This window comes from Eriocheir sinensis, chromosome 37 (assembly GCF_024679095.1).
Source record: "Eriocheir sinensis breed Jianghai 21 chromosome 37, ASM2467909v1, whole genome shotgun sequence".
NCBI lineage: Eukaryota > Metazoa > Arthropoda > Malacostraca > Decapoda > Varunidae > Eriocheir > Eriocheir sinensis.
The window spans coordinates 11735431-11761034 of NC_066545.1; the positions used below are offsets into that span (position 1 = coordinate 11735431).

Below are 25604 nucleotides of genomic sequence, written 5' to 3' on the forward strand. Positions count from 1 at the left end.
TCATCTTCCTCAACCTCCTTCACACCCTTCTCTTACCCCTCTTATGTCATTTCCACCTCCTCCTCCTCCTCCTCCTCCTCCTCCTTCCACTCCACCGCCTTCACCTATTTCGAATTCCAAACTAGAATAGACGCGAGGACAATAATTTCCATCTCTCTCTCTCTCTCTCTCTCTCTCTCTCTCTCTCTCTCTCTCTCTCTCTCTCTCTCTCTCTCTCTCTCTCTCTCTCTCTCTCTCTCTCTCTCTCTCTCTCTCTCTCTCTCTCTCTCTCTCTCTCTCTCTCTCTCCAAAATACATATAGGGAACCATTCTTTGTCTCTCCCCGTGTGTGTGTGTGTGTGTGTGTGTGTGTGTGTGTGTACGTTGCAGTCAAGGGGTGAGGGATTTACAAGCTTTTAGTGGTACCCTTCGCACGTACACACACACACACACACACACACACACACACACACACACACACACAGATACACGAGACATTTACATAGATTTACATGGATATTCAGACCACGCACGACCATATGGCGCACACAAGTCGCCCTGTCCCTAAACCTCAGTGAAACGACATCAAACTGTTACCAAGGCGTCGCCAGCCTCTCAGCCTAAGCGAATAACAAGGCGGAGGAAATGGCGGCCGAGTTTGTATTTAAATGAATCAATCGTATTGCATTAATTCACTGAGAGAGGGAGGGGGAACTTATTCCATTTTCGTGCAATTACGTTAGTGGAAAAATATATTAGTGAAGGGAGGTGCATGGTTGAAGGGAAGTGAAGGGAGATACATAGGAAGAACAGACACCAGAAGACCTATCGGTCTATGGCGAGGGTGTCTGTTTACTACCGCTACTACTAGTAATTTACGTGTGGCAGGACAGGACAGAAAAGATGAAGGCTCCTCCCCACCCACCTCTCCCTCCGGCAACGTGCCGGCAGGAAATAGTTAGAACACCATGTGCCTTTAAGGAAGAAAGGGACATGGAAATTTTACAGTAAAGAGAGAAATAAGAGGAAATTACTACCCTTAACTTACACTACTGGTGAGTGAGGGGAGCACCGCCAAGAGGGTTAGATCACACACACACACACACACACACACACACACACACACACACACAGACACGCACACACACAAAAAAAAAAGATGAGAAAAAAGAAAGAGGAACAAATAAAGTACAACGAAAGGAAGCCACAGGAGGACTATGAAAATCCGTTTTTTTTACAACAAAGGAGACAGCTCAAGGGCACAAAAAAAGGAAACAATAATAAAAAATGCCCACTACTCGCTGCTCCCAGGGTCTGAATTTACTTGTCAACATTTACGGTCCTTGTAACTGTATCTTCTTTGATCATGAACAGTTTTGATTCGTCTGTATTCGTAAGTCAATACAGTAGTTAAGACAATTTGACCAGTTTCCCTCGGAGGCGACGTTTCTAAAGAGAGAACATGTAAAGAGCTGAGACTGGCGGCCGAGTTTGTATGTAAATGAATCAATCGTGTTGCACTGATTCACTAAGAGAGGGGAGGAGAAGCTTATTCCATTAGCGTGCAATTACGTTTGTGGAAGAGAGAATTCGGTTCGGTGCAGTCTGAATGTATTTGCTCACATTTACGGTTCTTGTCATGGAGGAGGAGTAGGAGGAAGATACGAGATAAGTGAAGAAGAAAGAAACAGAATGAAGAAAGGAATGAGGGAAAATAATAAAGAATGGAAAAGGAAGGAAAGGAAAAATAGGTAAATAGTATGAAGGAGGATTCGTAAAGTCGTGAAATAGTTTAGAAAATTCGATCAGTTTCCCTTGGAGGCGGTATTTAAAAAGAGAGAATATGTTAAGAGATTAAAACCTTTCCTCACAGGGTTTGTTACGCAAGGAAGAGATATTTGTGGCCCTACGTTGATCACCTTTAAATTAGCGATATGGAAAGATCAAAACCGGAGAGAGAGAGAGAGAGAGAGAGAGAGAGAGAGAGAGAGAATGGCAGGTGTTGCGGTGATATAATTAACGTGTTGCTAATGATGTTGACAGAGAAGGCAGGTAGGTGATGGTGCTGGTGGTGGTGGTGGTAGTAGTAATAGTAGTAGTAGTAGTAGTAGTAGTAGTAGTAGTAGTAGTAATAGTAGTAGTAGTAGTAGTAGTAGTAGTAGTAGTAGTAGTAGTAGTAGTAGTAGCAGTGAGAGGAAGAGGAAAAGGAGGAGGAAGAGGAGGAGGAGGAGGAGGAGTAAATGAATAAAACAGTAATAACAATAAAGAAAGTAATCAAAACAATACCAATAACAACGATGATAAAGCCAAAACAAACAACAAACAACAAGAAAACAACAACAACAGTAAATCGATGAGAGAGAGAAACTATTTAGTGGTGATGAGGATGATGGTGGTGGTGGTGGAGGTGGTGGTGATAAGAGTGACAGGTGATACTGATTGCGCTGGCGGTGTTGATGCCTGGAGGTGATGGAGACGAGACAGGTGCTACGTGGTGGTGGTAGTGGTGGTGGTGGTGATGATAGACAGTATTGGAGATGGAGGTGGTAGTGGTGGTGGTGGTGGTGTTGACAGGTGAGACGGTGGTGATGGAAGTAGTGGTGGTGGTGGTGGTGATGACAACGACGGAGGAAGCTGTGATTAATATGGAAATGGTGGTGGTGGTGATGATTTGTAGGTGTGGAGGCAATGAAGTGGAATTGAGAGATGGTGATGACATGTAGTGATGGAGAAGCCCAGAGTTTGGAGAGGGTGTAGGAGCAATGGACAGTGGTGTTGACAAAATGGTGATAACGTGCTGAGGTGGTTTTCGAAAGTGGTGATGAGAGATAAGACCAGAGGCTGTGTCTAAGCTAAAGAGTAGTATATTACCGGTGTTAGTAAGTGGAGTTTTGGATACTAATGAAAAAAATAGAACAGATGGCAGTGCTCAAACTAATAGCAAATGTTGGTGGAGTAAGTAAGATGATTTTTATATAGTAACGATTCTTTTTTACAGTAAAGGAAGGAGTTCAAGGGCAAACATAAATGAAAACAAAGAAGTCCACTAAGCATATAGACTAAGAATTTAAACAGTAGAATTGATAGACCATAGATTAGATACTAGTGAAAAAAATAGAACAGATGGCAGTGCTCAAACTAATAGCAAGTGTTGGTGGAGTTAGTAAGATGAGTTTTAGATAGTAACGATTCTTTTTTACAGTAAAGGAAGCAGTTCAAGGGCAAACATAAATGAAAACGAAGAAGTCCACTAAGCATATAGACTAAGAATTTAAACAGTAGAATTGATAGACCATAGATTAAATACTAGTGAAAAAAATAGAACAGATGGCAGTGTTCAAATTCATAGCAGGTGTTGGTGGAGTAAGTAAGATGATTTTTATATAGTAACGATTCTTTTTTACAGTAAAGGAAGGAGTTCAAGGGCAAACAAATGAAAACGAAGAAGTCCACTAAGCATATATGGACTAAGAATTTAAACAGTAGAATTGATAGACGATAGATGATATAACAGATGGCGGTTGTGGTGAAACTAATGGAATATGGCAATGGTGAAAGTGGTATTGGTAAGTGGGGGTTTAAGACACTGCTGACGATACATGACAACACATGGCGGTGGTGATGAAACTAATGACAGGTGTTGGTGTTGACAGGTGTGATTTTAAGACACCTGACAATACATAATAACAAATGGCGGTGGTGATGAAAGTTATGACAGGTGGTATTGGTGTTGGTGTTGACAGGTGTGATTTGAAGACAGCAGACGATACATAAAAAGAAATGGTGGTGATAATGGAACTACTGACAGGTGTTGGTGGTGTTGACAGGCTGCATTTTAGAGAGAATTGACGATAGATGGCGGTGTTGTTGAAACTAATAACAAGTGGTGTTGGTGGTGTTGGTGGTGTTGATAGGTTGCATTTTAGAGAGAATTGACGACAGATGGCGGTGTTGTTGAAACTACTAACAGGTGGTGGTGGTGGTGGTGTTGACAGGTGGTGAGGTGGGTGGTGCAGACAGTGTTCCTGAGCTGGGGGTTGGTGCTGTGCGTGACCTTCCTCTACGGGGGCGCCAGGATCCTGCGCCTCCTACAGAACATCCCGCACTCGGCCTTCCAAGGGAGTGACGGCACGGCGAGCAACAGCAAGGGTGAGTAGCTAACACACACACACACACACACACACACACACACACACACACAGACACATACACATAGTCATCTATACATTCTTTCATAGAGGCAATGATCAGCAGGCATTCTTTCTCTCTTTTTCTCTTTAGGCCGTTAGCTGCTTCCTTTACTGTAGAAGAAAAAACATACATACATACATACATACATACAGACAGACAGACAGGTAGAGTTATATATTTAAGAAAAGGTAAATTGGAGGTACTTGGGTTTAATTTGTTTTTATTACCCTCTCTCTCTCTCTCTCTCTCTCTCTCTCTCTCTCTCTCTCTCTCTCTCTCTCTCTCTCTCTCTCTCTCTCTCTCTCTCTCTCTCTCTCTCTCTCTCTCTCTCTCTCACACACACACACACACACACACACACACACACACACATCCAAGCTTCTTTGTTTAACTTTTCTCCCGGTAAATAAGACAGGAATTAGCCACGTTTAAAGAGAGAGACAGAGACAGAGAGAAAGAAAATGGGAAATAATTGGCACAGAAAAAAAGAGAAACGAAAAAGAAAATGATGAGAGAGGGAGAGAGAGAAAGAAAGGGAAGACAGACAGACACAGAATGAAAGAGATGGGAAAGAAAGGAAGAGAGAGAGAGAGAGAGAGAGAGAATGGAGAGATAGACAGACAGACATTGAGTGAGAAAAGTGAAAGAAAGGACATGAATAATATATGCAAAACACACACACACACACACACACACACACACACACACGCCTTCAACCCTCCCTTTCCTTCCTCCTTTCCTCCCTTCTTCCCTATTTTTCTTACCCTTCCTCCCTCCCTTCTTCCCTCCCTTCCTCCCTTAATTTTCTCTCCAACATAAGTTCCTTCCTTCCTTCTTTCCTTCCCTCAACGACCTCTTTCTTCACTTGGCCTTCCCTCCCTCCCTCCCTCTCCTTCCTTCTCTCCATCTTTTTCTCTCTCAATCATTCTTCTTTTCCACGTAATTAAGCCATCTTTTCTCTCTCTCTCTCTCTCTCTCTCTCTCTCTCTCTCTCTCTCTCTCTCTCTCTCTCTCTCTCTCTCTCTCTCTCTCTCTCTCTCTCTCTCTCTCTCTCCAGCTGATCCCTCTCGTCCAATTACTCACCCAAATCATCCTTCCCTTTCCTTCCTATCCTTTCCTTTTCTTCCCTCTTCCTTCTCCTCTACTTCATCCTCTTCCTCTTCTTCCTTCTCCTCCTCCTATAAATTTAAAGCTACTCGTCTCTTCTCCACCTCCTCCTCCTCCTTCTCTTTCTCCTCCAGCCAACATGTCCTCTGCCCATCCTCGTCCCTTCTCTATCCATTCCCTTCACTTTCTCCTCCCTTTTCTTTTCCCTCCTTCGTCAGTCTATCCCGAGGTCTCCTAACCCTTATATGCCCTTCCTAAACCCTCCCTCCAACCCTCTTTCCGCCCCTTTCTCAGGTATTTTATGTGTTCTACGAGCTCTTTAACCTTCTGTTCCTCCTATACTCTCTTTAACTCCTCCTTTCATGGATTTTATATGTTCTGAAGCTTCTTAACCCTTCTTCTGCTCCTCCTACAGGCCTCAAACACCCTCCTTCCGACACGTTCCTTTAACTCTTCCTTCTCTTATCCTGTGTCCTGCGACCTCTCCTAAAGCTCCTCCTTCTGTCCACCCCCACACCTTCCCTCTAACCAGCCTTCCTACTCCTTCCTTTAACTCTTCCTTCTCTTATCCTGTGTCCTGCGACCTCTCCTACAGCTCCTCCTTCTGTCCCTCCCACACCTTCCCTCTAACCCTCCTTCCTTTAACTCTTCCTTCTCTTATCCTATGTGTCCTGCGACCTCTCCTAAAGCTCCTCTTACTGTTCCTCCAACATCTTCCTTCAAACACTTCTTCATCCCCTTCTTCTCGAATCCTATAAGGACATAAGAACGTATAAGGAGTCTTCTAGAACCCGGTAGACCTGTACAAGGCAGCTCCTGTGAACCTAACCCCACCTAACATCACTATCCTCCTGTCCTGTCCTGATTCCTTAACCCTCCTGTACTTCCTACACACCCTTCCCCCTTCCCCCAGGCATCCTACACCTCCTTCATCGCTTCCTTCATGCATTCTGTGTCCCGAGAACTTGTAGCCCTCCTTCTGCCTTCCTACAAGCGATCTACACCGTCCTTTTGCCCAACCAACAGGCAGTCAACAGAAAAAAGAAAAAAAAAATCACACACCGTCTTTCTGCCCCTCCTACAGGTATCCAACGCTCTCCTTCTAACCCTCCTTACCCCCTTCCGCAGGCATCCTAGATCTCCTTCACCCCTTCCTTCATGCATTCTGTGTCCCGAGACCTCCTAACCCTCCTTCTGCCTTCCTAAAAGCGACCTACTCCGTCCTTTGGCTCAATCAACAGGCATCATTCACCGTCCTTCTGCCCCATCTATAGGCATCATTCACCGTCCTTCTGCCCCTCCTTCAGGTATCCAACACCCTCCCTCTAACCCTCCTTCACCCCTCCCCCAGGCATCCTCCAGCTGGCCCTCCTGGCGCAGTGCAACAACATCGCGTCCTCGGTGCTGACGGCCGCCGCGCCCTCGCTGCTCACGCCCAAAATCAAGATTACAGACGAGCACGACCACACCTTCTCATACGTGTCCGACTCCCGCCACGCCTCCAGCGACTTGGGTGAGTGCACGGGAGGGATGGGGGGAGAGGAGGGAGGGAGAGGAGGGAGGGAGAAAGGAAGAGGGGGGTTGGAAGAAGTGTTGTGGGTAGATGCGTGGAAGAAGAGGATGTGGGAGACGAGGGAAGAAGGAAAGGGAGGGGGAGGAGAGGAGGGAGAGGAGAAGAGGAGAGAGGGAGGAAGGGATGGGGGAGACGAGGGAGAAGGAATGGGAGGGTGTGGGGAGAGGGGAGAAAGTGTGGGAAAGGAGGGAGAGGGAGGGGTGAGGGGAAGGGGGAAGGGAAGAAGGTGAGGCAAAGATGTTGTCGGGGAAGTGGAAGAAAAGGATATGGAAGGAGAGAGGAGGAGGAGGAGGAATGAAGGGGAGGGCGTAGGAGGGGAAGAGAAGGGAGAGGGAGGAAGAAAGTGGGAGAAAGGTGGAGGAGAAAAATGATGTAATGATTGGAAAGGAAAATGAGGAGAAAAGAGGAAATGATGAGAGAGAGAGAGAGAGAGAGAGAGAGAGAGAGAGAGAGAGGCAATATTGCACGTGGCGTTATGAGAGGCATTTGTCAGGATGAGAGAGAGAGCACTTCCTATTAGCCTTTTCTCTGTCTCCTGTGTGTGTGTGTGTGTGTGTGTGTGTGTGTGTGTGTGTGTGTGTGTGTGTGTGTGTGTGTGATCAAACTCAATTACCCATGTCTGAAACCTATACTCTCTTGGCTGCTCTGTAATTTAAGAAACAAGTCTATCTATCCATCAATCTATCTATCTATCTATCTATCTATCTATCTATCTATCTACTTATCTGCGTCTAGAGTGGATTATGGAGAGAGATTAGTGAAGAACAGGTTGCCAATAACATCTATCTATCTAATCTGACCTAATCTATCTATCTATCAATCTGTGTCTATCTATGAAGGGAGAAAGTAAAAATCCAACCTATCTATCTACCTAACTATCTCCCTATCTATCTATCTATCTGTATCTAAGGGGGACGGTTGAAGGAGCAGATCGACAAGAATGAAGCGTCTCCCTACACTTCTCTCACAGCAAAACAAGGTCCCTAAGCAGCCTAGTGGGGCCCCGCAAGGCTATTTACAGAAAGAGACACGTGTGAGAGGAAGGGAAAGAGGGATGAGGCGGCTGGGAAAAGGAGGAGGAGGAGGAGGAGGAGGGAGAAGGCAGGGAGGGGATATGGGGAAAGGACGACGATGATGATGATGGAGTAAGATGAGAGAGAGAGGAAGAAAAAGGTAGTAATAGGAGAAGAGGGAGGGAAAGAGGATGACAGGGAAGAGGATTAGTACGGATGGAAGGGAGGACATAAGAAGGATGAGGATAAAACGTAAGGGTATAGGGAGGGGAAGCTAGGGAGGGGTAGGCAAGGGAGAGTAAGAGAGAGGAGGAGAGGGAGAAGGTAGAAAGGATAGAATGGGAGAGGAAGGAAAGGAAGGAGAGAGGATAGGCAGCTATGTATAAGAGAAGGGAGAGGGGAGAGAGAGAGAGGGAGAGAGAGGGAAAGAGAGGGGAGAGTAAGGGTGAATAGCGTGTGATTGGCTGTAAGGGAGAACTCTATCTCCTCTCCTTTCCTCCCCCTCCCTCCTTCTCTCCCTCTCCCTCTCTCTCTCGTCTTTCTGATTGATGTTTTATATTTCTCGTGACTGATCTCTCCCTTTCCCTCCCTCCCTCCCTCCCTCCTCCTCCTCCTCCTCCTCTCCCGCTAATCTTCCTGCTCTCATCTCTCTCTCTCTCTCTCTCTCTCTCTCTCTCTCTCTCTCTCTCTCTCTCTCTCTCTCTCTCTCTCTCTCTCTCTCTCTCTCTCTCTCTCTCTCTCTCTGCCCTGCACGGCTTCATTCTGGATATGCGGTGAAGATGATGGTTATGGTTGCTACTGCTACTACTACTACTTCTACTACTACTACTACTACTACTACTACTACTACTACTACTACTACTGTTACTACTGCTACTACTACTACTACTGCTACTACCATCAAGGAACATATCTTTTCAGTAGTGGTAATAGTAGTAATAGTATCAGTAGCAGCAGCAAGAATAGTAGTAGTAGTAGTAGTAGTAGTAGTAGAGTTGTAAAATGATGTTGATAATGATGAATACAATGACGATATATACAATGCTAGTGACAACATGGAAAATAAAAACGAATAGCATAAGTAATAATAATAAGAATAAGAATAAGAATAAGAATCTTCCCAGAAAAAAAATCCTGCAAACTTTTCTCCTTCTAATCTTCCTTCTCTCCCTCCAGAGTCCGGCCCTGCCTCCCGCCGCCCCTCCCCCCGCTCCTCCATCAGCGGGGACTGCGCGGGGGGCGGCACCTCCGTCCCCTCCACCTCAGGTAAGCCCCCCTCCCCCTCTGCCCCCTCCCCCAGTGGTGAGGCATCAAGGTGTACGGTTTACCTAGCCAGGCGTATTAATCTTACACAAACATTTCCTTCCAAAAAAAACTTCGAATATTTGAGTAAAACCACTTCACAAAACACAACTTCTTGCAGAAAAAAACACGCAAATATCTGATTAAAACAATTTCACAAAACGCAACTTATATACTGCAGAGAACAACGAATATTTGAGTAAAACCACTTCACAAAACACAACCTTCTGCAGAAAAAAAACGCGAATATCTGATTAAAACAATTTCACAAAACGCAACTTCTATACTGCAGAGAACAACGAATATTTGAGCAAAACCACTTTTCAAAACACAACTTTCTTAGGCCCTGTGAACATAAAAATAGTGTATGAAAATGACAAAAAAAAGCATTGAGACTAGATCTATCCTCATCTTGACAGTACAGACAATCAAAATCTTCTGATAACTTTGTAGCCGCTCCTTTGGTATAATTCCAATGATGCGTGGAGAAAACGATACTACAGGCTCAAGGGTTAAAGCGACGGAAATGAGCACCGGAGCCACGAGCAGCTATAATGTACGCCCTTAAATCTCTATAAAAAGACTTACAGACCAGCAAATGTGTGTAGTGCAGCGTACGTTGTGTTAGATACTTTATTCTCACAATCCCTAAAGTACAATAATTCTCGTCGTTATTAAAAAAAGTCCGTTTGTTTTGTTAGATATTTTACCCTCACAATCCCTAAAGTACAATAATTCTCGTCGTTATTAAAAAAAAGTCCGTTTGTTTTGTTAGATATTTTACCCTCACAATCCCTAAAGTACAATAATTCTCGTCGTTATTAAAAAAAAGTCCGTTTGTTTTGTTAGATATTTTACTCTCACAATCCTAAGTACAATAATTCTCGTCGTTATTAAAAAAAAGTCCGTTTGTTTTGTTAGATATTTTACTCTCACAATCCCTAAAGTACAATAATTCTCGTCGTTATTAAAAAAAAGTCCGTTTGTTTTGTTAGATATTTTACTCACAATCCCTAAAGTACAATAATTCTTGTCGTTATTAAAAAAAAGTCCGTTTGTTTTGTTAGATATTTTACTCTCACAATCCCTAAAGTACAATAATTCTCGTCGTTATTAAAAAAAAGTCCGTTTGTTTTGTTAGATATTTTACTCTCACAATCCCTAAAGTACAATAATTCTCGTCGTTATTAAAAAAAAGTCCGTTTCGTTGAACTGCGTTGCCTGTAATCCCTATAAAGATGTATAAAAAAATTTAAAAAAACAGCAATGGTTAAGGTTGTAGAACGTGTGTAGGTTTATGTATTTGCCTCTCACATTACCTTTAACACCCAAAAAAAATGAAACTTCGAATATCTGAGTAAAATCCTTTCAGAAAACACAACTTGCAGAAAAAAAAACACGAATATTTGAGTAAAACAACATCACAAAACGCAACTTTCTTAACCTTAAACACTAACAATGAATAATAATAAAAAAAAGGCTCATTTCATCGTGTTTTAAGTTCTCCATTTCTATATAATACAAAAGATCACCTAAAGTTTGAATCACATCGACCAGTTCAACAATTCTCTACGTTCACAATACCCAAAGTTCAATTACCGTGATGCTCAAAATGAAATGGCCTGCTTTACAATATCACGCCGACTCTGTGGACGGCTCGGCGCGGCTCAGGTGCCTAATACCTGACAAAATTCCACCTGTCTGGTTCGCCGGGCAACAGGTAGGAACGTGGACATCAGATTTAATTAAAACAACTGCCGACGATTAGAGGCGGGCGAGCAGCGAGAGGGGCTTAGGATAGTTTTGCGTGTTATTGTTGTTGGAGTAAAAGGAGTAACACACGAGAGTAATTCACAAGGATATGAGAACAAGGAATTACTCTCTCAAACTACATAATGGTCGGTATTGCTTGACGCTTTCGGCTTTTTTTCATTTTTACAGAAAAGGAGACAGCTCAAGGGCGTGAAAAAACAGATAACAATAATGAAAAAAAAAAGGCCGCTACTTACTGCTCCTGAATAGAGTACCGAGGAGTGGCCAAAAAGAGAGGTCAATTTCGGGAGGAGAGGTGCCCAGATACCCTCCTCTCCTCTTTGCACATCAACCATTTCCAAAGGCCAAATAGGAGATCAGACAGGTTCTTATGAGTGGTATTTTAGCTTCACGGTACAGGAGAAGGGTCAGACTACCACCTGGGTCATAAAGCTACCCGTAGAAATGTCCCAAACGCCTACGAAAGCCTTGTCAAATATGTGTTCTTGGGGGCCGAAATGTTTTATAATACGATCCAGTATACCAAAGATCACAAACCCTATATGTTACTCTTCTTCCCCTTTGCAGATCTCCACTTTCTTCATCTTCTTAGCCTTCCAACCCTATCCACACGTTACATCTCTCCCTTCCTACACCTCCTCCCCATGCTCCACTTCTCTCCCTTCCCACACCTCTTCCGCATGTTACACTTCTCTCCCTTCCCACACCTCTTCCGCATGTTACACTTCTCTCCCTTCCCACACCTCTTCCGCATGTTACACTTCTCTCCCTTCCCACACCTCTTCCGCATGTTACACTTCTCTCCCTTCCCACACCTCTTCCGCATGTTACACTTCTCTCCCTTCCCACACCTCTTCCACATGCTCCACTTCTCTCCCTTCCCACACCTTCGTCTTCCTCACCTTGTACTACGCCGCCTGATTCTCCTCCTCTTATCCCTCCAACCTCGCCTCGCCTCACTTCACTTCACCTAACATTGACAGTGAGCAAGGACCATTTTCTTTGCATAATAAAGTTCGCCTCTTTCTGTATCTCTCCTTCGCTCTACAAGATTACGTCCCCAAAGTTTCTCTCTTTCAATACGAGCCTTAACTTTAATCTTCCCTGCCATTTGTCCAAGTTGTAAGGGCGTGAGTGAATGAGTGGGTGGGTGGGGGGGAGGAGGGTTGTTCTGGCTCTATACTTGTGTGTGTGTGCGTGTGTGTGTGTGTGTGTGTGTGTGTGTGTGTGTGTGTGTGTGTGTGTGTGTGTGTGTGTGTGTGTTGCTGAAAGTTTCGGTGGTTTACAATTTCTACACAAACTTTATGAAACGAGACCACGATATTCTCTTTAATATATGACGTAATGGAGTTTCTCTCTCTCTCTCTCTCTCTCTCTCTCTCTCTCTCTCTCTCTCTCAGGCCTGCGGAGCCACGACACGGGAGCCTCGGACATCGAGGAGGAGAACGAGGACCAGGACTCCCTCGTGTCGCCCACCCTCTCCAGGAAGAGTGTGGGCGGCGGCGGGGCGGAGCGGGGCTGCGACTCCCCGAAGCAGCAGCCGTCGCCGCCCCGCAGCCCGCGATCCCGCAAGAAGGAGAGCGTGAAGGGCGGGCGGCGCGCCAGGGTCCGGGGCTGCGAGGGCGAGCGGTGCGGCGACATCATCATCAAGGTGGAGGACGTGGAGGGCGAGGGCGAGGGGTCTTCCGGGGGCGAGGGGCCCTCCGGCGGCGGGGGCGGCAGGAGCTCACCCGTGGGAGGGGCGGCGGCGGGGAAAGGCGCTTCGTGCCCTGACGGGGAACACGGGTGTGGCGAGGCGCGGCGCCACGTGAAGGTGGCGCGGGAAGGCAAATTGTCACGGGAGGAGCGGGAGGAGCGGGAGGCACTAGTCAGCCGGGCGGGGCGGGAAGGCAAGGAGGGGCGTGACGGGACCGTGCAGCGCGCCTCCTCCCTCAGGTCCGTGGGGTCCTCGGGGCGGGGCGCGGGGCAGGAGGCTGGGCGGGGCGGGTCTTCTCGGAGGAGCAGCGCCTCAGAGGCGGGCGCGTTGACGAGTGACTCTGAGGTGCCGCGCAGCCCCGGCGAGTCGGAGCAACGCACGGCGCTGCTGCTGGCGGAGGAGGCGCCGCCCAAGCGGAAGAAGAGCCTCACGTGGTCTGAGGACACCCCCACACCTGACATGTCGGACAAAGAGACTCGCGGCGGGGCGCCCTACCTGGAGGAGACAGAGACGCCGCCCCGCGACACCCGCCGCCGCGCCAGCAGCTCCAGCCGCCGCAGCAGCCGCGGCGGAGAGAAGAAAAAACTGCGACACACCCGGTCGTGCGAGCTGGGCGAGGCGGCGGCGCGGCGGCGGAGCAGCGGCCTGTCCTCTGCCTCCAGCCAGACCCACGGCTTCCCGGGGCCGGGGCCCAGCCTGCCACGGCCGGGGCTCTCCTCCCCCTCCAGCGTGCGGCGCGGCAGCCGACGCAGCGTCAAGGACGAGGCCGAGGTGGAGGCGCTGCTGGCGCGCTCCCCGAACGGCCGCCAGGACGTGACGCTCTCGTCCATCCTCAACCACATCGCCTACGTCAACCAGGCCGCCGCCTCCACGCGCCTGCCCGCCTCCTTCAAGGACTCGCGCAAGGCCCAGGTGCAGCAGGTGAGCGGGGGAAGGGGGGGGGGTCAAGGATGGGGGGGGCGGACGGGTGACACAGGAGATAAGATAAGAGAGAAGAGGAACGTGGTAGTGAAAGGGAACACACACACACACACACACACACACACACACACACACACACACACACACACACACACACACACACACACACACACACCACTTCCTTTTCGTGCATCATTTTCTCTTTAGTCTACGCACCAACACACTCCCAACGCTTCCACTCCCCTTTAATCACCCATTTGTCCTCCCCGCGGCCCACTCCACCCATCCCTTCCCGCTCGTCTCCCCATCACCCCATCCACTCCTCCACTCCCATCACCAAAACATTTTTTTCTCCACTATCCTGTAATTCTGTTTCGTGAAGGCCAATTTTCTCTCTCTCTCTCTCTCTCTCTCTCTCTCTCTCTCTCTCTCTCTCTCTCTCTCTCTCTCTCTCTCGCCTACAATGTTATCTCCCTTCCTCCTTTCAGTCTGTTTCCTCTCCTCTCTTCCTCTCTCCTGCCCCTTATCAACTTCTCTCTTCTCTTCCAAAATCGCTCCAGTGTTCTGCCTTTGTGTTCTTCCTCTTCACATTCTCCTTCCCTTTTTATTCTATCCCTCTCTATTATCATTCACTTGCCTTGTTTTTTTTTTATCTCCCCTTGTCCAGTTTTGTCAACCTTCAGATAAACTCTTTTCTCTCTTCTTTCTTTAACCCGTCTTTCTTTTCTTCTTTTCTTCCTTTCCTTGATCAGTTACCTTACCTCTTCATCCTTCTCCTCCTCCTCCTTCACAAAATCTCATTACTCCCTTCTTGCTTCACAAACCCGTATTTCTTTTCTTCTAATCTTTTTTCTTCATCATTTATCTTTGTTTTCCTTCCTTACTCCCCTCCATCTTTCTCCTCCTCTTCCTCCTCCTTCAGAAAATCACTCCCTTCTTCACAAACCAGTATCTCTTTTCTTCTAATCTTTTTTCTTTATCATTTTTCTTTGTTTTCCTTCCTTACTCCCCTCCATCTTTCTCCTCCTCTTCCTCCTCCTTCACAAACCAGTATCTCTTTTTTCTTCACCTTTTGTTTCTTTATCAATCACCTTCTTTGTCTTCCTTCCTAACACTCCATCTTTCTCCTCCTCCTCCTCCTCTTTTCTCTCATTAAAAAAGGTAATCCTAGTCGTACAGGTAATAACCCCTTTAATTACTTCAAATCACCTTCCCAGTTCACCTTTCCACCTCCCATCTAATTAACCTCCTCTCAATCCTTCTCTACCTTTCGTCTCTTTAAACAGGTACGTCACATCGTAGGTATTCGCCATTATAATCACTTCAGTTTAACATCACTCCTCACCTCACCTTATATCACCTAATTAATCCAAGCTCCCCGCCCACAGGTATTACTGGTGACCTACGTGACGGCTGTCCTGGGCACGCTGCTGTCCCTGGCGCTGGTCTACGGGTTGTACCGCCACTTCACCGCCATCACGCACCTCCGGCGGCCCGCCTGGCTCTGGTTCGTCTACGAGTCCAGTTGTCGCTTCCTCGAGTTTCTGATGGGCTGTGCGATGGCCAACATCACGCGGCAGCCGGTCAACAGACACCCCCAGTACCCTTACTCGCTCCGAATCAAGCAGAGAAACTCCCTCTACATGTGAGCTGAAGAGGAGGCATTTCCAGTACTTTTTCTATCTCCCTCTGTGAGTTGGAGGGAAAGAGAGGAGATGAAAGACACCAGCTATACTTTTATGATCTCCGTTTAGACCAGTGGTTCCCAGCCAGGGGTCCATGGAAAATTTTCAAGGGGTCCACAGAGATTCCAGTTACTTTTAAATTTATTATAATGAAATTAGGAGACTTGTGGCTCGGAATAAAATTCATACTAGTGTACACAATCCTTAAAACTGAATGCTTAAATATTAGAATTACTCTGTATTAGCTAACGGTACCAGGGGTGTCAAACCCACGTCCTACGTGACAAATTTGGCCCTTGTTGTAGGGGTCCACGGGTGAAAAAATGACCGGAAAAGGGGGAACGGGACAAAAAAGGTTGGGAACCACTGGTTTAGACAGAGAAGCTTCCTCTACATGTGAGCTGAAGAAGAGGCATCTCCAGTACTTTTCCTCTCTCCCTCTGTGAGTTGGAGGGAAAGGGAAAGAGAGGAGATGAAAGACACCAACTGTACCTTCATTGTCTCCATTTTAAGCTGAGAATCTCCCTCTTTGTGAAGGACGGAGAGGAGAGGAGCTAAAAACATTTCCAGTAGTTATCCTCTTTCCCTCTGTGAGTTGGAGGGAAGAAGGGAAGATTACGGACGACAGCAGTACCTTTTTTTTATCTCCGTATTAAGCTGAGAATCTCCCTTTATTTGTGAGCCGGAGAGGAGAGAAGAAAGAAACCAAGGGACATTTCCGCTACTTTTTCTCTCTCCCTCTGTGAGTTGGAGGGAAGGAGAGGAGATGAACAACAACAGTACCCTTACTCTCTCCGAATTAGGCAGAGACACTCCCTCTATTTGTGAGCTGCAGGGAAGGAGGGGACCTAAAGGGCACCCTCCGTAATACCCTGAGAAAGTCCCCCCCTCGAACGCCCCTCAAGGATATCGCGCCCGCCCTTCCCCTAACTTCTGGAACCACTGGTCTAAAGGAAGGGAGGATTGCTTAGCTGCAGGGAAGTTCTTTTTTGTAGTTACCACTTCAGACTCACCCTCAACCCCCTTCCCAATCCCTCAATGAAGTGTTTGTTGATGGCCTGCCTATTTACCGACCTGCCTGCCTGCCTATACCTGCCCGCCTGCCTGCTCTCCCCATCACCCCAAATCAACTCCAGTCTTTTGTAAATAATGAGTGTCTGTGTGTAACTGTGTTCGTGTGTCTGTCTGACGGAGGAAAAAAAAAGTGGTGGTGTTTTGTACCGTATTAATGACACTGACATTAAAGTGTATATTAATTAAGGTGAAGGAAGCAATGTAAGATATAAACACACTTGGAAAACAAAGGAGAAAAAAGAGAAAAAAAAGGAAGAGGAGAGAAGAAGAAGGGGAAAATAATAGATTAGTGCCGATAAAATGGAATATGGACTGACATATTTTTTGCTGTATTATGAAAAATATGTGATATGAATGTGAACCCAAAAAATATTTGTAAGATATTCTAGACATACAGTGGGAAGAGGAAAACGAAAGGAAATATATAAAAGAAAAAGGGATAGGAGAAAAGAAATGAGAAAAGCACTGACAACAAAATATAATAATTGTAAGATATAAGACACAAAGCGGGCAAAAAAAAAGAAGAAAAGAAAAACAGGAAAAGAATGAGTCAAGGACCAAAAAAAATGTAAGATATTATACACAAACGGTGAGGGAAAGAAAAAATGGAAAGTGAAGGAAGAAGAGGAGAATACAACGGAAAAAAGAAAAAAAAAAAAGAAAAACAGGAAGAGAATGAGTCAAGCCCCGAAAAAAAATGTAAGATATTATACACAAACGGCGAGGGAAAGAAAAAATGAAGAGTGAAAGAAGATGAAGAAGAGGAGAATACAACGGGCCAAAAAAAAAAAAAAAAAAAGAAACCAAAAATGTAAGATATTATACACAAACGGCGAGGGAAAGAAAAAATGAAGAGTGAAAGAAGATGAAGAAGAGGAGGAGAATACAAGAGAAGAACAAACTAAGACCGAAATACAAAGAGGTCAGCAAAATGAACACAAACAAACCCGTCTCCCAAGAGTTTGCAAAAATAAGTATTAACAAATATTGAAGCTGTCGGGAGTGAGTTCGGAATATTGAAAAAAAGAAAAAAAAAGTTGGAGTGGTAATTTATGTTCATTTTTTCGTGCGTGTCCGTGTGTGTGTGTGTGTGTGTGTGTGTGTGTGTGTGTGTGTGTCCTTCACTGTCTGTCACGTCATTCTGTACCCCTTAATCCCATCTCTCTCTCTCTCTCTCTCTCTCTCTCTCTCTCTCTCTCTCTCTCTCTCTCTCTCTCTCTCTCTCTCTCTCTCTCGTCGTATTTTGATGTTACACTGCTCTTCCCATATTTCCAGCTTGCCTATGGTGGATTTTCCCTCGACCTTATTTTGTATCATAGACTCCATAATTTGAGATGTATTTAGTGTGTGCGGGAGGGAGGGAGGGGGGAGGGGCAGGGGAGGGAGGGAAGGGAGGACAGGGAGGGGATGAGGGGATGAAAAATAAACAATAGAGGAAGATGTTCAATGTGATAATGTGAGCTGGATATAGTCTGTGATGCCACTTTAAACGCTCTCTCTCTCTCTCTCTCTCTCTCTCTCTCTCTCTCTCTCTCTCTCTCTCTCTCTCTCTCTCTCTCTCTCTCTCTCTCTCAGTGTAAATAATAATACAAAAAAAATCACTCAATGTATTTTTGTAGTTCTGTGTTTGTACATACACGTGTGTGCCTGCATGTTACTACCCTGTGTGTGTATGTGTAGATGTGTGTGTGTGTGTGTGTGTGTGTGTGTGTGTGTGTGTGTGTGTGTGTGTGTGTGTAGATATGTATATGTGTGTGTGTATGACGTGGTGAGTATTGTATGTTATCAATAAAACGATTGAAAACTTGACGATTATCCTTTCCATTCTCTTCTTCTTTTCCTTACTATGTCATTACATTTTCTTTTTCTATCCCAACAGGTAAAGAAAAAAAAAGAGTGTTCTCCAGGTAGAGACATAATTATTTTTTCCTCTCAGTAATTTTCTTTATAAATACCAATTATATGGAGTTACTACCACCTCCACTACTACTACTACTACTACTACTACTATTGGTTAAGCGATGAGTAAAGTAAATCCGGAAAAGAATCACTGTCAACATCAAACCACTAACAATATAATAACAACAACAACAACAATACGTAATAATAATAATAATAATAATAATAATAATAATAATAATAATAATAATAATAATGATAACAATAATTTTTTTCTTTTCATTACTACTGTTATTATCGCTGTCAGGTTCAATCATCACTCCGCAGGGCCATCCATATAGTTTATTTAGGCAAGCAAACACACTCGGGATCCCTTATAAGTAACAGGTGCTGGTGAACGAGCAGGTAAACCAACAGGTGAAGATATATTATAACAGGTGAAGAATATAATACACACGGTGATAACATAAAGTACTGCTCTCTCTCTCTCTCTCTCTCTCTCTCTCTCTCTCTCTCTCTCTCTCTCTCTCTCTCTCTCTCTCTCTCTCTCTCTCTCTCTCTCTCTGTACCAGCATCTGTCATTTCATCTTATCTCTCCTCTTTCTTTTCTCTCTCCATTTCTTCCATCACGATTTTCTCTATCACAGTAAACTCTCTCTCTCTCTCTCTCTCTCTCTCTCTCTCTCTCTCTCTCTCTCTCTCTCTCTCTCTCTCTCTCTCTCTCTCTCTCTCTCTCTCTCTCTCTCTCTCTCTCTCTCTCTCTCTCTCTCTCTCTCTCTCTCTCTCTCTCTCTCTCTCTCTCTCTCTCTCACTCTCCCTTCCTCGTTCCCAGATTGTCTTGCCCACCTCGCTCTCTCTCTCTCTCTCTCTCTCTCTCTCTCTCAAATTTTCTTCACCAACGTTGTTGTGCGAGAGAAATGAATAAGCTCCCCACCAGTGGTCAGTGTAAACACGATAAACCTTTAAAAAAACAAGCTCGCCGTCACTTCCTTGAACTTACTCTCTCTCTCTCTCTCTCTCTCTCTCTCTCTCTCTCTCTCTCTCTCTCTCTCTCTCTCTCTCTCTCTCTCTCTCTCTCTCTCTCTCTCTCTGTCAACCCCCTTCTCCCCCTCCCTCTCTTTCTGTCTCTCTCTCACTCTCCCTTCCTCGTTCCCAGATTGTCTTGCCCACCTCGCCTCTCTCTCTCTCTCTCTCTCTCTCTCTCTCTCTCTCTCTCTCTCTCTCTCTCTCTCTCTCTCTCTCTCTCTCTCTCTCTCTCTCTCTCTGTCAACCCCCTTTCTCCCCCTCCCTCTCTTTCTGTCTCTCTCTCACTCTCCCTTCTTCGTTAGTTCCCAGATTGTCTCGCCCACCTCGCCGCGCTCCTATTCATTTGGAACATGAGGCCCACCAGGATGAGGACCAGGATGACCACCACCACCAGAATCACGATGATGACGATGATGATGATGCGGATGACACGGATGTCTGAGGAAGGGAGACCATGACGATGATGGGTTCGATTATCTGGCGTGCTTTTTTTTTTTTTTTTACAGCAAAGGAGACAGCTCAAGGGCACACAAAAAGGAAACAATAATAAAAATAAGCCCGCTACTCGCTGCTCCTAATAAAAAGAATCAAAAGAGGTGGCCGAAAGAGAGGTCAATTTTGGGAGGTTGATTAACGTGTGTAAAGAAACAGATTGATTGATTAATAGATAAATTGATTGATTGATGTTTGTTCTTTTATGCTCAGTCAAATCTTCCTATACTCTCTTCTTTTTCTTCTTCTAATTCATATGTATATATATGTAGATAGATAGGTTGGTAGATAGGTAGATAGACATATTGACTGATTAATAGATAAATTGACTGATTGATGTTTGTTCTTTTAAGCCCAGTCAAATTTCCTATACTCTCTTCTTTTTCTTCTTTTAATTCATATGTATATGTATGTAGATAAATAGGTTGGTAGATAGGTAGATAGACAGATGGATAGATTGATTAATATTCTTTCTTTTGAGCTCAGTTGATTCTCTTCTATCCAAAACTGACCTCTCTTTTGGCTACCCATCTCTAGGTTCTTTATGGGAGCAGTGGTTAACGGGCTCTTGTTTTTTTACTTATTTATTTTTCCCCTTGAGCGGCTTCCTTTACTGTAAAAAAAACCTCTCTTCTTAACATTATTCGTATTCCTATTCTTATCTTTATTCATCTTCTGTTGGTTGTCTTTATTATTTCATTCTTCCGTATTTTCCTTTACACTTCCTTTTCCTTTACTCTGTTACTCAAAGCTTTACTCTGTATCTTACGTTTGTTACTTGAATTCTTTCCAAAACACAAAGAATTATGATATCGGATGTGAAGATGCAAGCAAGAAACATTGAAATAATCACATTTTTTTCCACAAAGTATGGCTAAAATGACCCATTCTCTTTGGACTGGCGTTTTCTGTGACAGTAGATTTAAAGGGAGACAGCTGCTTACCGTCCTCCACCTGCTCGTCGTGTTCGTTTGGTGGGTGCCCTCCACTTGCCGAGTCACCGTTCTGGGGTACTGACCTACCCGAATTGCTGCTTGGGCCCTTTAGAAAGCCTTGGGAATCAGTGTTGAGCGCGGCTGTCGTCGAATGGCGCAGAGGCGGGTCGTGTCGTTTGGGCGAGAGGGTTGAATCTCCCGCCACTAACCCCGCAGCCAGGGCCACCGCGACTGAAGAGGAGGAGGAGAAGCAGGAGAAGAAGGAGAAGCAGGAGAAGGAGGAGAAAGAGGAGGAGGAGGAGGAGGAGGAGAAGGAGGAGGAGGAGGAGGAGGAGGAAGAGGAGAAGGAGGAGGAGGAGAAGCAGTAGGAGGAGGAGAAGCAGGAGAAGGAGAAGCAGGAGAAGAAGAAGCAGGAGGAGGAGGAGGAGGAGAAGCAGTAGGAGGAGGAGAAGCAGGAGGAGGAGGAGAAGGAGGAGGAGGAAGAGAAGCAGTAGGAGGAGGAGAAGCAGTAGGAGGAGGAGAAGCAGGAGAAGCAGGAGAAGCAGGAGAAGGAGGAGGAGGAGGAGGAGGAAGAGAAGCAGTAGGAGGAGGAGAAGCAGTAGGAGGAGGAGAAGCAGGAGAAGCAGGAGGAGGAGGAGGAGGAGGACATTTTAATCTTTTTTCTCCCTTTTGTGTCTAGTTCTGCCTCTAATCTATTTTCGTTCCTGCCACTTCTGCAGTAATATTTCTCTGTTAACTAGTTTCCCTTTTTTTGTTCTAATGTGGCCGGTGTTGATACTTGATCCAATATTTTCTTTTCTACAACGTACTCCTGTTTTTCTTCCTCTTTTCATCCTTTTCCCTAGTTTTTTCCTATTCTTCCACTTTTTCCACATATATAACTTCTTTTGTTCTTCCTCCTTGTGTTGATACTGAATCCACTATTTTCTTTTCTGCTACATGCTTCTGTTTTTCTACCTCTTTTTTCGTTCTTTCCCTAGTTTTCCCTATCCTTCAAGTTTCTCCACATAACTGCTGTTGCTCTTCCTCGTTTTACTTGTGTCTCTGTCCCTTAACCCCTTGACTGCGGATTTCCTACCAGAAGACCTCACCAAGCTACAGGAATGGAACAAAAAGTGGCTGCTACAATTCAATGAAGAAAAATGTAGTCACGCACTTTGGGAGGGGATATCCAGCACACCAATACCAGATGGGAAACACTCCACTCTCCACCACAGAGGCAAAGAAATGCCTGGGAGTGTATGTTACCAGGCTGCCAGTGAAGGCCAAATCCGTGCCAGTCGCAGCGGAAGGGTTAAAAGCGTTTAGTTGAGGCTCATTACGGGACCAGGTGAGCGAACAAGGAAAACACAAGGAAAGGGAAGGGATGGACTACAACGACTACAACGTCCATGAATTCCACTCTTACACAACCACACGACCACAAACCACTTTCCCCTTCCACTTCTCCACTTCCTATTCGTCTCCTTAACCTCGCGTCACGAAGCCGAAACCCGAAAAGAAGGGAGTAATCATTTCCGACGCCGAGGATCGAACCAGCGACCAATCAGACGGGATGCCACTCCTCAACCATTCTGCCAAAGAGGTACCACGCTAGCACAAGGTGGGTCACTACACTACTACGACTATTACCTCTACGACCACTATTACTATTACTATTACTATTGCTGCTCTTGTTTCTACTACTTCTAATACTCTGTCTACTTCTCTTTCTATTTTAAACACTCCCAGCTCTACTTATAAATATTGAAGGATACATAAACGATGGAATAATAATAATAAAAATAACAATAACAACACTTACCCAAGGCGAAGAAAACGGACACACGCGCCATCTGAAAGAAAATGGGAAACGGGAATCAGCAATAGGATTATACACACAAAAAAAAAGAAAAAAAAAAGATTCAAAATAACACTGCTATAGATATTTCGTTACCCTCAGACACTGGTAGTTGTAATAGTAATAGTAGTAGTAGTATAGTAGTAGTAGTAGTAGCAGTAGCAGTACCGTAGTAGAAGTGGCAGTAGTAGTTGTAACAGAAGTAGAATTTAATATCAACAAATACAGCAACCAACCCACCTCTCTCATCGAAGTGCCACAACAGAATGGAAAAGATCGAGTGAGTTGTGGAAATGAAGGGTGGGAGGGAGAGAGAGAGAGAGAGAGAGATGAAGGGAGGGATAGATGGAGAGATGGAGGACGATGGAAAAACGAGGCCAGTGACACTTGTATGCATGTAGGGAGGGAGTGTGCGTGCGTGTGTATGTGTGTTGTGGTTTGATATCATGGAGGAGGAAAAGAGGGAAGTGGAGCATAGGAAAAGGAGGAGGAGGAATACATAGGAAGAACAGACACCAGGAGACCTGGCGGTCTATGGCAAGGGTGTCTGTTTACTACCGCTACTACTAGCATGCTACTTGTGGTAGAACAGGATAGAATAGATGAAGGCTCCTCCCCACCCACCTCTCCCTCCGGCAACGTGCCGGTAGGAAATAGTTAGAGGAGAACACCTTGTGCCTTTCTGGAAGAAAGGGACATGGAAATTTTACAGGAAAGAGAGAAATAAGAGGAAATTACTACCTTGAACTTACGCTATTGGTGACCTAAGCTGTGGGGGAAATTATTAACACATTAAGTCTTTAGGCTGGAGCCGTGCTGCTTTGTCTGAAACATACGAAAAGGGTCAGTAAAATCCTATATCCCTGAAGTACTTATCTAATGAAGCCTTGAAGCTATTGATACTCTCTGAGCTAGCTACTGACGGCGGGAGTCTATTCCAGAGATCGACGACTCTATTATTGAAATAACTCCGCTCGCCAATGTGTTACATCTGTGTCCTTTTAACTTCATACCGTTGCTGCGTGTCATTGTGTTGTGGTCTCTCTGAAATAGACTATCTGGGTTAATGTTTTCAAATCTATTAAAGATTTTGAACACTTCGATAAAGTCCCCCTTTACCCTTGGCTTTTTTAAGGAAAACTTATCTAAACGCTTTAAACGTTCGTCATACGGTAAGTTACGGAACGCGGGAATTTGTTTGGTTGCTCGTCTCTGTATCCTTTCTAGCATATCTTGGTCTTTAATATACCTAATTCGGTGACCAAAACTGGACGGCGTATTCTGGGTGTGGTCTTACAAATGCTGTGTATTCGAATACGAATACTTCAAATTCCAACAAATACGAATATGAATTCGAATACACTGAAATGGTTTTAATTCGAATACAAATACGAATACTTCTTGAAAGTATTCATGAATACATTCATGGATACTTTTCACTAAAAAATACCTTTTTGATGTAACTTGGTATAGCACTGTTCTAAAATTATGCAACAGTAAAGTGAGTTCATGAACCTGTACTATACACGACGATTACACCTCTGTTTTTTATTTTTTTATTTTGTTAGGTTAGGTTAAGTTTAGGATATCTTCAAACTCATGACAGTCAGCAATTTATGATATAAATAAACAAAGAATGACCTCTCTTAGTTGTATAGAAAGCCCCATTATTAAGGAAGCATATATAAATTTTCTGAGTCAAGACCTATAATAACTGTTTGGGGTTTTGTTAGGTTAGGTTAGGTTAGGTTACTAGGAAAAAAAAAACCCTGCTAAATGCTGCAACTAAAATATGGGCAATTCAATAATTCTGCATGTACTGTTGTTGTCGTCGTCGTCGTCGCCGTTGTTGTTAATAATGATGAATATAGGTGCAATATTGATAATGATGATAATGATGATGGTGGTGATGGTGATATTGACTTCCCTATTTCCGATAATGCTGCTTGCTATCGCTATTGTTGTTTTTGTTGATGATGAATGAAGCAATGATGATAATGACGATGCTAATGAAGATGAAAATAATGATAATATATAAAAATGATGACAATGACGATTATAATTAAGCTAACTAAAGCATATGCCTCAAAAACTCAATTTCTCCACCAGTCACTCTACACAATCTTCCAAACACCTATCCCCTATTCTTCGACAACCCTCAGCAATCACTTTCTTCTACACTTAATATCCTCGGTCTATCCTTAACTCAAAATCTTAACTGGAAACCTCATATCTCTTCCCTCACTAAATCAGCTTCCTCGAGGTTGGGCGTTTTGTACCGTCTCCGTCAGTTCTTTTCCCCCCGCACAGTTGCTATCCACATACAGGGGCCTTGTCCGTCCTCGTATGGAGTATGCATCTCACATGGGGCGGGGGTCCACTCATACAGCTCTTTTGGACAGAGTAGAATCAAAGGCTCTTCGTCTCATCAACTCCTCTCCTTTTACAGACAGTCTTCTGTCTCTTAAATTCCGCCGCCATGTTGCATCTCTTTATCTTTTATCGATATTTTCACGCTGACTGCTCTTCTGAACTTGCTAACTGCATGAATCTACCCCTCCCGCGGCCCCGCTGCACACGACTTTCTACTCAAGCCCTTATGCAAAAGTTAACCAGCATCTTCACTCTTTCATCCCTCACCCTGGTAAATTCTGGAACAATCTTCCTTCATCTGTATTTCCTCCTGCCTACGACTTGAACTCTTTCAAGAGGAGCGTATCAGGACACCTCTCCTCCCGAAATTGACCTCTCTTTCGGCCACTCCTCTTAACTCTTTTATAGGAGCAGCAATTTGCGAGATTTTTTTTTCATTATTGTTTTCTCTCTCTCTCTCTCTCTCTCTCTCTCTCTCTCTCTCTCTCTCTCTCTCTCTCTCTCTCTCTCTCTCTCTTTTCCTTTGAGCTGTTTCCTTTACTGCAAAAAAATAACGCAGATGACAATAATGAAAAATACAGCGAAAGTGACAACGGCGAAAGAATAATAAAATGATGATGATGAATAATAAAGTACTGAATGCAAGATGATGATGATGATAACGATAACTGTGATGCGGAAGGAGGGCAACGAAAGCGATAGCCTACAGGATCAATCCAGGGCAC

At 44.8% G+C, this 25604-nt stretch overlaps 2 protein-coding genes across 2 annotated transcripts in view; one reads left to right on the plus strand and one right to left on the minus strand.

The window, feature by feature from the left end:
* LOC127008243 (uncharacterized) overlaps positions 1-17878 on the plus strand; it is a 91925-nt gene extending 74047 nt beyond the window's left edge. Inside the window, exons 7-11 of the mRNA XM_050879987.1 lie at positions 3975-4128; positions 6629-6790; positions 9040-9129; positions 12339-13555; positions 14944-17878. Coding sequence (XP_050735944.1) covers positions 3975-4128; positions 6629-6790; positions 9040-9129; positions 12339-13555; positions 14944-15204 — 1884 coding nt within the window. The 3' untranslated portion in view covers positions 15205-17878. The remainder of the gene's footprint in view (positions 1-3974; positions 4129-6628; positions 6791-9039; positions 9130-12338; positions 13556-14943) is intronic.
* Positions 17879-19394: 1516 nt separating this feature from the next.
* LOC127008446 (uncharacterized) lies at positions 19395-22791 on the minus strand. Its single transcript, XM_050880589.1, has 4 exons — positions 22747-22791; positions 22471-22501; positions 20676-20897; positions 19395-19677 (listed from the first exon to the last, which is right to left on the minus strand). Exons 1-4 carry the CDS (start codon positions 22753-22755, stop codon positions 19538-19540), a joined length of 402 nt encoding a protein of 133 aa, XP_050736546.1. The 5' UTR covers positions 22756-22791; the 3' UTR covers positions 19395-19537.
* Between the last annotated feature and the right edge of the window lie 2813 nt (positions 22792-25604).

Coding starts and splice junctions, on each gene's coding strand:
- LOC127008446 (XM_050880589.1), bottom strand. Junction 20,898..22,470: donor GTCCGTTTTCTTCGCCTTGG/GTAAGTGTTGTT, acceptor CCTCCTCTTCAG/TCGCGGTGGCCCTGGCTGCG. Junction 19,678..20,675: donor CGACGAGCAGGTGGAGGACG/GTAAGCAGCTGT, acceptor TCCCTTCCTCAG/ACATCCGTGTCATCCGCATC.